This window comes from Pan troglodytes, chromosome 1 (assembly GCF_028858775.2).
Source record: "Pan troglodytes isolate AG18354 chromosome 1, NHGRI_mPanTro3-v2.0_pri, whole genome shotgun sequence".
In the NCBI taxonomy this organism is placed as follows: Eukaryota; Metazoa; Chordata; class Mammalia; order Primates; family Hominidae; genus Pan; species Pan troglodytes.
Window position 1 is genome coordinate 185,538,017 of NC_072398.2, and position 14,095 is coordinate 185,552,111.

General features: G+C 40.8%; 1 protein-coding gene across 10 annotated transcripts in view; it reads left to right on the plus strand.

The window, feature by feature from the left end:
- TESK2 (testis associated actin remodelling kinase 2) overlaps positions 1 to 14,095 on the plus strand; it is a 149,285-nt gene that overhangs the window by 63,586 nt on the left and 71,604 nt on the right. For 9 of the 10 annotated variants that reach the window (XM_001156172.8, XM_009456275.5, XM_009456271.5 and 6 more), the window contains one exon: positions 7,654 to 7,775. In XM_001156172.8, the coding sequence (XP_001156172.3) occupies positions 7,654 to 7,775 (122 nt within the window). Of the gene's footprint in view, positions 1 to 7,406; positions 7,527 to 7,653; positions 7,776 to 14,095 lie in introns of those variants that run through there. The other variant, XM_016961629.4, reaches the window with a different exon arrangement.

The window sequence follows — 14,095 nt, forward strand, 5'->3', positions numbered from 1 at the left end:
TATCCTTACTAATTTCTTGTCTTCTTGAGCTTTCAGGTTTAAAAAAAAAATTTTTTTTTAAATCTGTTTTTTAGATGGAGTTGCGCTCTGTCACCCAGGCTGGAGTGCAATGGCACAAGCTCGGCTCACTGCAACCTCTGCCTCTTGGGTTCAAGCGATTCTTCTGCCTCAGCCTCCCAGGTAGCTGGGACTACAGACACGCACCATCACGCCTGGCTAATTTTGTATTTTTAAGAGATGGGTTTTCACCATATTGGCCAGGCTGGTCTCGAACTCCTGATCTCTACCGCACCTGGCGAGCTTTCAGTTTTTGAGAGATGTGTTAAAATGTCTCATAATATTTAGGGGCCGGGCGCGGTGGCTCACGCCTGTAATCCCAGCATTTTGGGAGGCCAAGGCAGGCGGATCACGAGGTCAGGAGATCGAGACCATCCTGGCTAACATGGTGAAACCCCATCTCTACTAAAAATACAAAAAATTAGTCGGGCATGGTGGCACGTGCCTGTAGTCCCAGATACTCGGGAGGCTGAGGCAGGAGAATGGCGTGAACCAGGGAGGCGGAGCTTGCAGCGAGCCAAGATCACGCCACTGCACTCCAGCCTGGGTGACAGAGTGAGACTCCGTCTCAAAAAAAAAAAAAAAAAAAAAAAAAATCAGGAATTTAGAGCTGGGCGCAGTGGCTCATGTCTGTAATCCCAGCACTTTGGGAGGCCGAGGCAGGCAGACTGCTTGAGCCCAGGAGTTTGAGACCAGCCTGGACAACATGGCGAAACCCTGTCTCTAAAAAAATATATAAAAATTAGCTGGGCATGGTGGTGCACAGCTGTGGTCCCAGCTTCTCAAGTGGCTGAGGTGGGAGGATTGCTTGATCTCAGGAGGGGGAGGCTGCAGTGAGCTGAGGTCATGCCACTGCACTCAAACATGGGTGACAGAGCGAGACCCTGTTTAAAAAAAAATAAAAATAAAGATCATAGATTTGTCACATTTGCCTTACATTGTCAGTTTTTGTTTTCTATATTACAAGACCATGTTGTGAGATACATACAAGATCATGATTATTATCCCTTGGTAGAATATTTATGCAATGTTCACACAGCGCTTTTTTTCTTGAATCAGTTGGTCTGACTGTATCAGGCTCAATATTCTTTGCATAGTTTGTATTCAAATTGTGTCTCTGCCATTTAATAGATGTACGATCTTGAGAAAGATTTAATTTCTCTGTGCCTCAGTTTCCATGGCTGTAAAATGAGGTTATTAGTGGTACTTGTCTCACAGGATTATCTTCAAGATTAAATAAGTTAATATGTATAAAGCAGTTATACAGCAGTACCTAGTATGTAGCAAATGCTGTAAATGTTAGCTATGTTATTGCTGTTTTATAACTGTGTATGATGGTTGGGGCATCTTTTTTAAACTTTTATTTTTATGGGTACATAGTAGATAATATTTATGGGGTACATGAGATATTTTGATACAGCCATACAATGTGTAATAATCACATTGGGATAAATGGGATATCCATCACCTCAAGCATTTATCATTTCTTCGTGTTGCAAACATTCCAATTATACTCTGTTATTTTAAAATATACAATTAAATTATTGTTGAGTGTAATCACCCTGTTGTACTAAATCTTCTTCATTCTATCAAGCTATATTTTTGTACCCATTAACTGCCCCCACTCCCCCACACCCCACACTACCCTTCCCAGCCTCTGTTAACCATCATCATTCTACTCTGTCTCTATGAGTTCAATTGTTTTATTTGAACCCCCACAAATAAATGAGAACATGTGAAGTTTGTCTTTCTATGTCTGGCTTATTTAACTGAACATAATGTCCTCAAGTTCCACCCATGTTCTTGCAAATGACAGGTTCTAATCCTTTCTTATGGCTGAATAGTACTCCATTGTGTGTATGTACCACATTTTCTTTATCCATTTGTTTGTTGATGGACACTTAGGTTGCATCCAAATCTTGGCTATTGTGAATAGTGCTACAATAAACATGGAAGTGCAGATATGTATTTGACATACTGATTTCCCTTCTTTTGGTATATACCCAGCAGTGGGATTGCTGGATCATATGGTAGCTCTATTCTTAGTTTTTTGAGGAACCTCCAAACTGTTCTCCATAGTGGCTATACCAATTTACATTCCTACCGACAGTGCACGAGGCTTACCCCTTTCTCCACATCTTTGCAAGAATTCTTTTTTTTTTTTTTTTTTTTTTTTTTGAGACAGAGTCTTGCTCTGTTGCTGAGGCTGAAGTGCAGTGGCGTGATCTTGGCTCACTGCAACCTCTGCCTCCCAGGTTCAAGTGATTCTCATGCCTCAGCCTCCCTAGTAGCTGGAATTACAGACGTGCACTACCATGCCCGGCTAATTTTTGTATTTTTAGTGGAGACGGGGTTTTACCATGTTGGCCAGGCTGGTCTCCAACTCCCGACCTCAGGTAATCCTCCACCTCGGCCTCTCAAAAGTGCTAGGATTACAGGCGTGAGCCACTGTGCCCAGCCTGCAAGAATTCTTTATTGCCCTTCTTTTGGATAAAAACCATTTTAACTAGGGTGAGATGATATCTCATTGTAGTTTGGATTTGCATTTCTGTGATGATCAGTGATGTTGAATACCTTTACATATACCTGTTTGCTGTTCGTATGTCTTCTTTTGAGAAATGTCTGTTCAGATCTTTTGCCCATTTAAAAAATCTGATTGTTAGATTTTTTTTTCCTATAGAGTTGTTTGAACTTCTTATATATTCTGGTTATTAATCCTTTGTCAGATGAATATTTTGCAAATATTTTCTCCCATTCCATGGATTGACTCTTCACTTTGTTTCATTTGCTGTGCAGAAGCTTTTTAACCGGATGTGATCCCATTTGTCCATTTTTGCTTTAGTTGCCTGTGCTTTTGGAGTATTACTCGAGCAATCTTTGCAGACCAATGGGAGAGTTTCCCCCGATGTTTTCTTGTAGTGGTTTCATAGTTTGAGGTCCTAGATCGAAATCTTTAATCCATTTTGATTAGATTTTTGCATATGGCTAGAGATAGGAGTCTAGTTTCATTCTTCTGCGTGTAACTATACAGTTTTCCCAGCACTATTTATTGAAGAGACTGTCCTTTCCCCAATGTATGTTCTTGGTACTTTTGTTGAAAATGAGTTTATTGTAGATTTATGGATTTGTTATTGGATTCTCTATTCTGTTCCATTGGTCTATGTTTCTGTTTTTATGCCAATACCATGTTATTTTGGTTACAATAGCTCTGTGGTATAATTTGAATCAGGTAATGTGATTCCTCCAGTTTCTTTCTTTTTTTCTTTTGAGACAAAGTCTCAGCTCTGTCACCTAGGCTGGAGTGCAGTGGTGCAATCTTGGCTCACTGCAACCTCTGCCTCCCGGGTTCAAGCCATTCTCCTGCTTCAGCCTCCTGAGTAGCTGGGATTACAGGGGCATGCCATCAGGCTCAGCTAGTTTTTGTATTTTTTTTTTTAGTACAGACAGGGTTTCACCATGTTGGCCAGGCTGATCTCAAACTCCTGACTTCAGGTGATCCACCCACCTCGGCCTCCCAAAGTGCTGGGATTACAGGCATAAGCTACTGCACCCGGCCCAGCTTTTTTTCTTTTCCTCAGGATGGCTTTGGCGATTCTGGGTCTTTGTGATTCCATAGAAAGTTTAGTATTTGAGTAGTATGGGAATTTTAAAAATACCGATTCTTCCAATTCATGAACATGGAATATCTTTCCATTTTTTTGTATCTTTAGTTTCTTACATCAGTGTTTTATAACTTTCATTGTAGAGAACTTTTTTGTTTGTTTTTGAGACAGTCTTGCTCTGTCACCCAGGCTGGAGTATAGTGGCACGATCACAGCTCACTGCAGCCTTGACCTCCTGGGCTCAAGCAATCCTCCCACCTCAGCTTCCCGACTAGCTGGGACCACAGGCTTGAACCACCAAGCCCAGTTAATTTTTTTGTATTTTTTGTAGAGATAGTGTCTCACTATGTTGCCCAGGCTGGTCTCGAACTCCTGGACTCAAGCAATCCTCTTGTCTTGGCCTCCCAAAGTATTGGGATTACAGGCGTGAACCACTGTGCCTGGGCTTTTAGAGCTCTTTTAATTCATTGGCTAACTTAATTTCTAGGTATTTAATTTTATTTGGAGCTACTATAAATTGGATTACTTTTTGGTTTCTTTTTCAGATTGTTCACTGTTGGCATATAGAAATGCTACTGATTTTTGTATGTTGATTTTGTATGCTGTAACTTTTCTGAATTTATCAGTTCTAATAGTTTTTTTAGTGTAGTCTTTAGGTTTTTCCAAATACAAGATCATAATCATCTGCAGACAAGAATAATTTGGCTTCTTCCTTTCCAATTTGGATGCCCTTTATTTCTTTCTCTTGTCTGATTGCTCTAGCTAGGGTGTCCAGTACTATGTTAAATAACAGTGGTAAAAGTGGGGATCCTTTTTGTGTTCCATATCCCAGAGGAAAGGCTTTCAGTTTTTCTTCATTAAGTATGATACTAGCTTTGGGTCTGTCATATATGGCTTTTTGAGCTATGTTCCTTCTATACCTAGTTTTTTGAGGGTTTTTATTATGAAGAGATGTTGAATTTTATCAAATGCTTTTTCAGCATCAATTGAAATGATCATATGGTTTTTGTCCCTCATTCTGTTGATATAATGTATCACATTGATTGATTTACGTATGTTGAACTATCCTTACATCCCAGGGATAAATCCCGGTTGGTCAGGATGAATGATCTTTTCATGGGTTTTGCCATTTTGTTAAAATCTTAGTGTGACAGTTTTCAGATGATGGAAAAATAAGAAGAGTGACTTTCAGCTGGAGAGTCCTTATTAAAACACAGATGTCTTTTGTAAATAGAGTTGGAAAAATACTACCAGTGAGCTCTTTGTTTATAAATGTTTCTTTTAACTTATCCATGCAGGATCTGAAATGGAAAGCTACTTCTCTTTCATCAGTCAAGAGGTACATTACAACAGAATTATTGATGCACTGAGAAGAGAGCTGGGTTCCAAATCTCACTCAGTGATCTAGGAGAGGAGAGGCAGCCAGTGTTCTGCCTGCCTTAGTTTTTCCGATCAGGGTTCCTGTGGCTCTTTGTGTTTTGGCCCGGCCTCCCCCTCAACAGCCTTCCCTCTTCTGCCTGGCCTCTCTGAAACACTGTTTGAATTCTAAGATAAGCTGTGATGTCTGACCTGTATTAATAGCTATGATAAACTTGTGGAGCTATTGTCATTTCAAGGAGTTTTCGGATATTGAAGAGTTTAAGTTGTCATGTTTTCTTTTGGAATTCCCATTTGGTCGAGTATAGCATACTGAAATGATACTCCTGAAGTCCGTAGGATGATGACATTTTTGTATAGTAAAGTCCCTGTTGTGCAAGATATGAAATGAAATTTTTTTAATGAGAAAGATCTTTGTGACTTCATGATTTTTCTACTGCCTCATTCATAATTCCTAAGCAGGAAACACGCATATCTCAGTTTAGCTTCTTTGAATCACACAAAATGTTTTGTCTGGTGGTCTTATTTTGCTACCAATGAGACCACATTTACAGGGTGAAAACAATCTTTCTCAAGTGAAGTGTTATGGTTTATGAAACCTGTGGAGTGTGCATTGAAATGATAAATAATATTTACACATGCACAATAGATTGAGTTCTATAGAGGGCGAATGCTTTTAGAAGTAGACTTTCCTCTGTGCATATGGGTAATAGTGTGAGTGGTGTGGCCCATGTTTGTTGTATTTAACTTGAGTGTGTTTAAATGATTATAAGGTGCTTTGGGTAGAGTTACTACAATATTAGCTCTAAAAGGTTCACAGACTTCTTTCTATATTTAGCATGAAATTTTTTTTTTTTATAGATTTTTTTTTTTTTTTTGCGAGACGGAATCTCGCTCTGTCGCCCAGGCTGGAGTGCAGTGGCACAATCTCCACTCACTGCAGGCTCCGCCTCCCAGGCTCACGTCATTCTCCTGGCTCAGCCTCCTGAGTAGCTGGGACTACAGGTGCCCGCCACCACGCCCAGCTAATTTTTTGTGTTTTAAGTAGAGACGGGATTTCACCATGTTAGCCAGGCTGGTCTCGATTTCGTGACCTCGTGATCTGCCCCCCTTGGCCTCCCAAAGTCCTGGGATTACAGACGTGAGCCACTGTGCCCGGCCTATGGATTTTTATGGTACTTGGGGGAGACTTTGAGTATGTGGGTTTAGCATCTTATAAAGACAGTTTCATTAAGTGTTACATAAGGCTCATGCATATATCTTCGTTTTGCACACTTAGAATGCCACAGAAGGGACTCTTTTCTGTTGGTGTCTTAAGACTCACCAAGGTCAGCCATGAGGAATCAGCTTAAAAATTTTCCCTCATTTTTTTTTTCTAAGGTATTAAAAACAGGCCAGGCACGGTGGCTGGGAGGCCAAGGCTGGTGGATCACAAGGTCAGGAGTTCGAGACCAGCCTGGCCAACATGGTGAAACCCCGTTTCTACTAAAAATACAAAAATTAGCTGGGTGCGGTGGCAGGCGCTTGTAATCCCAGCTACTCGGGAGGCTTAGGCAGGAGAATTGCTTGAACCCAGGAGGTGGAGGTTTCAGTGAGCCAAGATCACGCCACTGCACTCTAGCCTGGGTGACAGAGCAAGACTCTGTCTCAAAACAAAAACAACAACAACAACAACAACAACAACAAAAAACCAGACATGATTGGCTGGGCATGGTGGCTCACACCTGTAATCCCAGCATTTTGGGAGGCCGAGGCAGGCAGATCACCTGAGGTCAAGAGTTTGAGACCAGCCTGGCCAACATGGTGAAACCCTGTCTCTACTAAAAATACAAAAATTAGCCGGGTGTGTTGGCACATGCCTGTAATCCCAGCTACTCAGGAGGCTGAGGCAGGAGAATCACTTGAACCTGGGAGGTGGAGGTTGCAGTGAGCCGAGATTGTGCCACTACACTCCAGTCTGGGTGACACAGTGAGACCCTGTCTCAAACAAAAACAACAACAGCAACAAACCAGACATGATTTCTTTTATTTATTTCTTCATTTTTTTCTTTATTTCTTCTAAAAAAAAGAAAAAATGGGATACATGTGCAGAACATGCAGGTTTGTGCCATGGTGGTTTGCTGCACCTGTTGACTAAGTTCTAAGTTCCCTTCCTTCACCCCCCACCCACTAACAGGCCCTGGTGCGTGTTGTTTCCCTCTCTGTGTCCATGTGTTCTCAATGTTCAACTCCAACTTATGAGTGAAAACATGCAGTGTTGGTTTTCTGTTCCTGTGTTAATTTGCTGAGGATGATGGCTTCCAGCTTCATTTATGTCCCTGCAAAGGACATGACCTCATTCCTTTTTATGACTGCATAGTATTCCATGGTGTATATCAGACATGTTTTCTTGAGATGTTAGTAACAGTGTTTTTCTGGCCAACTCAATGTGAAATAATACTGTTCTTGGGTAGAATAATTCATCTTCATTCATGGAAGTGATACTTTAATGTAATTAGATGTATATTTTATCTAAAGTGGCACAAAAATATCTTGGCATATTGTACATTTGGAGATGTTGACCTCACATATAACTATTGCCCTTGACCCTCTTTTCTTGTTCTATTTAATATTCTAGGTACGACACCGAGCTTCTGGTCAGGTGATGGCTCTTAAGATGAACACGTTGAACAGTAACCGGGCAAACATGCTGAAAGAAGTACAGCTCATGAATAGACTCTCCCATCCCAACATCCTTAGGTAATGGCTTTTCCTTCCTTCTGATCAATGAGAAAACTGAAACATTGGAGGCTTGCTAGAATAGCACTAATAGGAAAAAAAGGAGGGATTCAGGATTTATCATGCTGAATCTATCTTGCTGGGGTTTAGTGGTACTCTAGGTCGTTTTCTACCCATTGAGACTTAATTTATTGGTAATTAACTGCATTTAATAAAGCAACTTCCTTTATCTCTTAAGTTGCTTTACTCTCATTAGAACATTAGTAGCAGCTCATTAGAACAATTGTTTTCTATTGCTGACTGGTAATTTATCAAAGAGGAGAGATTGGTCTTTATGTGGTTATTTACTTTTCCTGATTACTTTTTGGGAAATTGTAATTAAATCAATGAGTGGCAATAAATGTAAAATTACACCCTCAAGTTATCTATCCTTAACTTTTAGCACTCACTTGAGGAGACACATTTTGCCTTTGAGAATTGTTATTTTTTTGAGATAGGGTCTCACTCTGTCACCCAGGCTGGAGTATAGTGGCATGATCATGGTTCACTGCAGCCTTGAACTCCAGGGCCCAGTTGAGCTTCCCCACCTCAGACTCCTGAGCAGCTGGAACTACAGGCGCACCACCACATCCAACTAATTTTCACATTTTTTGTAAAGTCAGAGTTCCACCATTTGCCCAGGCTGGTCTCAAGTTCCTGGGCTCAAGCAATTCACCCTCCTTGGCCTCCCAAAGTGGAGAATTATTTTTATAAGTTTATGTAATTGTCACTTTTTAATAATCCGTATCTGAATCTTTCTTGCTTTAATTATTTTGATATTTTAGTCAGGCAAGTATATTTTCTTTTTAAAAAAAATTTGGCTGGGCGCGATGGCTCACGCCTGTAATCCCAGCACTTTGGGAGGCCGAGGCAGGCGGATCATGAGGTCAGGAGATTGAGACCATCCTGGCTAACATGGTGAAACCCCATCTCTACTAAAAATACAAAAAAACAGTTAGCCGGGCGTGGTGGCACGTGCCTGTAGTCCCAGCCACTTGGGAGGCTGAGGCAGGAGAATTGCTTGAACTCGGGAAGCGGAGGTTCCCTCTGGGAACCTAGTGCAGTGAGCTGAGATTGCGCTACTGCACTCCAGCCAGGGTGACAGAGCAAGACTCCGTCTCAAAAAAAAAAAAAAAAAATTTTATTTGGCCAGGCATGATGGCTCATGCCTTTAATCTCAGTACTTTGGGAGGCCAAGGTGGGTGGATCTCTTGAGCCTAGGAGTTTAAGACCAGCCTGGGCAACATGGTGAAACCCCATCTCTACAAACAACAACAACAACAAACAACAAAAAAAATTAGCCAGGTATAATGGCATGTGCCTGTAGTTTCAGCTACTCGGGAGGCTGAGGTGGGAGGATCTCTTGAGCCAATAGTTCACAGCTACAGTGAGCCATGATCGCAGCACTGCACTCCAGCCTGAGTGACAGAGTGAGACCCTATCTTAAAAACAAAAATGATTTTGTTAAAAAAAATTTTTTTTAAATGAGATAAGGTCTCACTGTGTTGTTCAGGCTGGGATTACAGGTGTAATCCACCACACCTGGCCAGTATATTTTTAAATGAGACCAAATAAGACAATTTAATTCAATGTATATTTAGTTAGGGTTTATGTGCAGGATGCTTTGTAAAGTTTAAAGTACTATTTACTTAGGGTCATTTATTGCTATTTTTTGTATGTTTATATTAGGCTAGAGAGAACTCATATGGCTTAAGTATGACTTACATGTTTGGTCAATGGTATTAAATTATGGAATTAAATTATACTGCTTACTTGAAACGTCTTATCCTTATATAGAATTATTGGCTTCCTAGTCTACTACAAAAATATTCAGCCAGTATTTTTATTGTGGTGACTTTCTTTCAAATTTATAAGTCAAATTAACACTTTTTTTTTGAGACAGAGTTTCACTCTTGTCGCCCAGGCTGGAGTGCAATGGCTCGATCTCAGCTCTCTGCAACCTCCACCTCCTGGGTTCAAGCAATTCTCCTGCCTCAGCCTCCCAAGTAGCTGGGATTACAGACACTCGCCATCACACCCAGCTAATTTTTGTATTTTTAGTAGAGACAGGGTTTTACCACGTTGGCCAGGCTTGTCTTGAACTCCTGACCTCAGGTAATCCACCTGCTTCGGCCTCCCAAAGTGCTGGGATTACAGGTGTGAGCCACTGCACCTGGCCAGATTAACACATTTTTTGAGCATCTACTATATGCCTGGTGATATATTCAGACATCAGAAAGATATCAAGATATATATAAAATAGAGTGTCTGCTAGCAAGGAATTTATACTTTACTTGCTCTACTTACATTGATGGAAAGAGAACTAATAAATTAACTAAGACACCACCATTTGAGTAGAATAAACTCTTAAGTGCCTTAGGAGTTCAAATGAGTGAGGGGTCATATTAACTTTGAAGAGTCAGGGAAGTCTGGGCGTGATGGCTCACGCCTGTAATCCCAGCACTTTGGGAGGCTGAGGCAGGCAGATCACAAGGTCAAGAGTTCGAGACCATCCTGGCCAACATGGTGAAACCCCGTCTCTACTAAAAATACAAAAATTAGCTGGGTGTGGTGGCATGCACCTATAGTCCCAGCTACTCAGGAGGCTGAGGCAGGAGAAGCTCTTGAACCTGGGAGGCAGTGGTTTCAGTGAGCTGAGATTGCGCCACTGTATTCCAGCCTGGCAACAGAGCAAGACTCTGTCTCAAAAAAAAAAAAAAAAAAAAAAAAAAAGGGGGTCAGGGAAGCCTTCTAGGAGGGGACTTGAACCGGACTTTGAATTTTTTTTTTAATTACTTTTAATTTTTGTGATTACATAGTAAGTATATCTGCTTATGGGTTACATAAAATATTTTGATGCAGGCATGTCGTGCATAATAATGAACCTTGATTTTTAAAAGGATTTTAGAAGATAGGGGAGGAACTCAGAGCAAATAGTGATATAGAAAGCACAGATATAAAAATGCAAAGCTTTTTGAGGAGTCAGTGAATAAAATCCTATTTGGCTAATAATGACAATAATAATAATGACCATTTATTGAAGGCATGTTGTATACTGGGTGTGTTACTTATTTAAAGATTTCATCTTCACACTCACTCTCCATTGAGGCCAAGAGATTATGTATGGGCCAAAGTCTCCTCTAAGGCCTATGTTCTTTCTACCAGGCTTCTCTTAGAAGAACTGAGGATTTGATAGGATAGTATTGGTAGATAAAGGTGGAAAAGTAGAATTGGGTCAAATTATCCAGAAATGCTTTGCATAAATCCAAAGGATTGTAGTTTATGATCTGTGATTGGATTCTGAGCAGAAACTAGAATGATAAGGTAATTGATGACAAGATGCAGAATGGTTTAGTGTTAGAGAGACTGGTAGCAAAGAGATCAGTTAGGGGGCTTCCACCATGTTTGAGAGTGAGGTAGATGAGGCTTTGATATTCTGCTTAGGAATTTTTAAGATGATCATATTTTAAGTAATATCTAGCTTAAGAAGTAATATTTTAATTTTTTTATTATTACAGAAGTGATACATAATTGCAATGCAAACATTTAGAAAATAGAATTAGTAAGAAAAAGAAAATAAAACTTGCCCTTAATCTCAGCATGTAGGGCTAAAACTAGTATTAGCATTTTGGCATCTTTCCTGCTAATCTTTTTATTTTATCATTCCTTTTCTTACTCTCTTCACTGTGAACTGAACTAGCAAATGCATGGAAAGTTGACTTTAAATAAATTTTATTCCATTACAGCAAAATCTTTAGATATACTTGTTATATAATAAAATGGTATAGTATAACCTGAAACGGTAAAACTACTAAAAGAAAACGTATGCTGGGTACGGTGGCTCACGCCTGTAATCCCAGCACTTTGGGAGGCCGAGGTGGGCGGATCACGAGGTCAGGAGATCGAGACCATCCTGGCTAATACGGTGAAACCCCGTCTCTACTAAAAATATAAAAAATTAGCCAGGTGTGGTGGCGGGTGCCTGTAGTCCCAGCCACTCGGGAGGCTGAGACAGGAGAATGGCGTGAACCCTGGAGGCAGAGCTTGCAGTGAGCCGAGATCGCGCCACTGCACTCCAGCCCAGGCGACAGAGCGAGACTCTGTCTCAAAAAAAAAAAGAAAACATAATAGAAAAATCTCCATGAGATTGGGTAGACAATTTTTTGGATGTGCACAAGCAACAAAAGCAAAAATAGACAAATGAGATTGCATCAAACTAAAAGCTTGGAAGGCCGAGGCAGGTGGATCACCTGAGTCGGGAGTTCGAGACCAGCCTGACTAACATGGAGAAACCCTGTCTCTACTAAAAAATATAAAATTAGCCAGGTGTGGTGGTGCATGCCTGTAACCCCAGCTACTCAGGGGGCTGAGGCAGGAGAATCGCTTGAACCTGGGAGGCAGAGGTTGCAGTGAGCTGAGATTGCGCCATTGCGTTCCAGCCTGGGCAACAAGAGCGAAACTGTCTCAAAAAACAACAAAAAAGAAGGAAATACTGTCATTTGGGACAACTTGGATGAACCTGGAGGATGTTACACTAAATGAAATAAGCCAGACACAGAAAGACAAATAACTCATGATCTCATTTATGTATGAACTCTAAAAAAGTCGATCTCATAGAAGTAGAGAGAAGAGGCTGGGTGCAGTGGCTCATGCCTGTAATCCCAGCACTTTGGGAGGCTGAGGTGGGTGGATCACGAGGTCAAGAGATCGAGACCATCCTGGCTAACACGGTGAAACCCCGTCTCTACTAAAAATACAAAAAATCAGCCGGGTGTGGTGGCACACACCTGTAGTCCCAGTTACTCAGGAGGCTGAGGCAGGAGAATCACTTGAACCCGAGAGGCGGAGGTTGCAGTGAGCCGAGATCGCACCACTGCACTCCAGCCTGGGTGACAGAGCAAGACTCTGTCTCAAAAAAAAAAAAAAAATGTGGAGAGAAGAATGGTGGTTACCAGAGGATGGGGTGAGTGGATGGGATGGGGGAGGAAATAGGGGGAAGTTGGTCAGAGACACAAAGTTTCAGTTACATAGGAGGAATACATTTCTGAAATCTGTTGTGCAGTATGGTGACTATAGTTAATAATAATGTATATTTCCAAAAACAGAAAATAGAACTGCTATATGATCCAGGAATAGGAGTAAATTTTAAATATGTCACCACAAAAAATGATGTGAGGTAATAGATATGTTAATTAGCTTGATTTAATCATTCTACACTGTATACATTTATGTTTGATCTATTTTAAAAAGTAGTACTATAGTATGATTAAAAATGAAGGCTTTAGGTTGGGTGTGCCCACACCTGTAATCCCAGCACTTTGGGAAGCCGAGGCAGACAGATCCCTTGAGCTCACAAGTTCAAGACCAGCCTGGGCAAGATGGTGAAACCATGTTTTCTTTTGTATTTTTTGTAGAGAAAACATGGTTTTCTCTACAAAAAATACAAAAATTAGCTGGGCATGGTGGTGTGCGCCTGTAGCCCTAGCGACTTTAGAGGCTGAGGTGGGAGGATGGCTTGAGCCTAGGAGGCAGAACTTGTAGTGAGCTGAGATCACACCACTTCACTCCAGCCTGGGTGATACAGCCAGAGCTTGTCTCAAAAAAAAAAAAAAAAAAAGAAGGCTCTAGATTAGAGGTGTCCAATCTTTTGGCTTCCCTGGGCCATATTGGAAGAAGAATTATCTGGGGTCACATATAAAATACACTAACACTAACAATAGCTGATGAGCTAAAACAAACAATTGCAAAAAAAAATCTCATAGTGTTTTAAGAAAGTTTATGAATTTGTGTTGTGCCACATTGAAAGCCATTCTGGGCTACATGTGGCCCATGGGCTGTGGGTTGGACAAGCTTGCTCTAGATTCTAGATCAAACTGCCTGGATTCAAATCCTGGATCTTAGGAAAGTTTAGTTAACCTCTCTAAGCCTTAGTTTTCCCATCTATAAAATGAGGGTAATGACAGTAAATATTTTACGGAGTTGTTATTGAAGATTAATTAAATTAGTACACGTAAATCACTTAGAATAGTACCTGGTATGTGGTAAGTGCTCAGTAAATGTTAGCTATTATTATTAGTTTCTTTTCCTCTGGCTGCTTCTTTCAGTGGCCTATTATAGCCTTTGTTGTTGTTGTTGTTGTTATTTAGTTTTTATTTCGTAATCATAAACTTAACTCTGCAATCCAGCTATGCATGGAAGGGAACAAGGAAAACATGGAACCCAAAGGGAGCTGCAGCGAAAGCACAAAGATTATGGGATATTGCGAGCAAATGGGGTGGAGGAGTGCTCTCCTGAGCTACAGA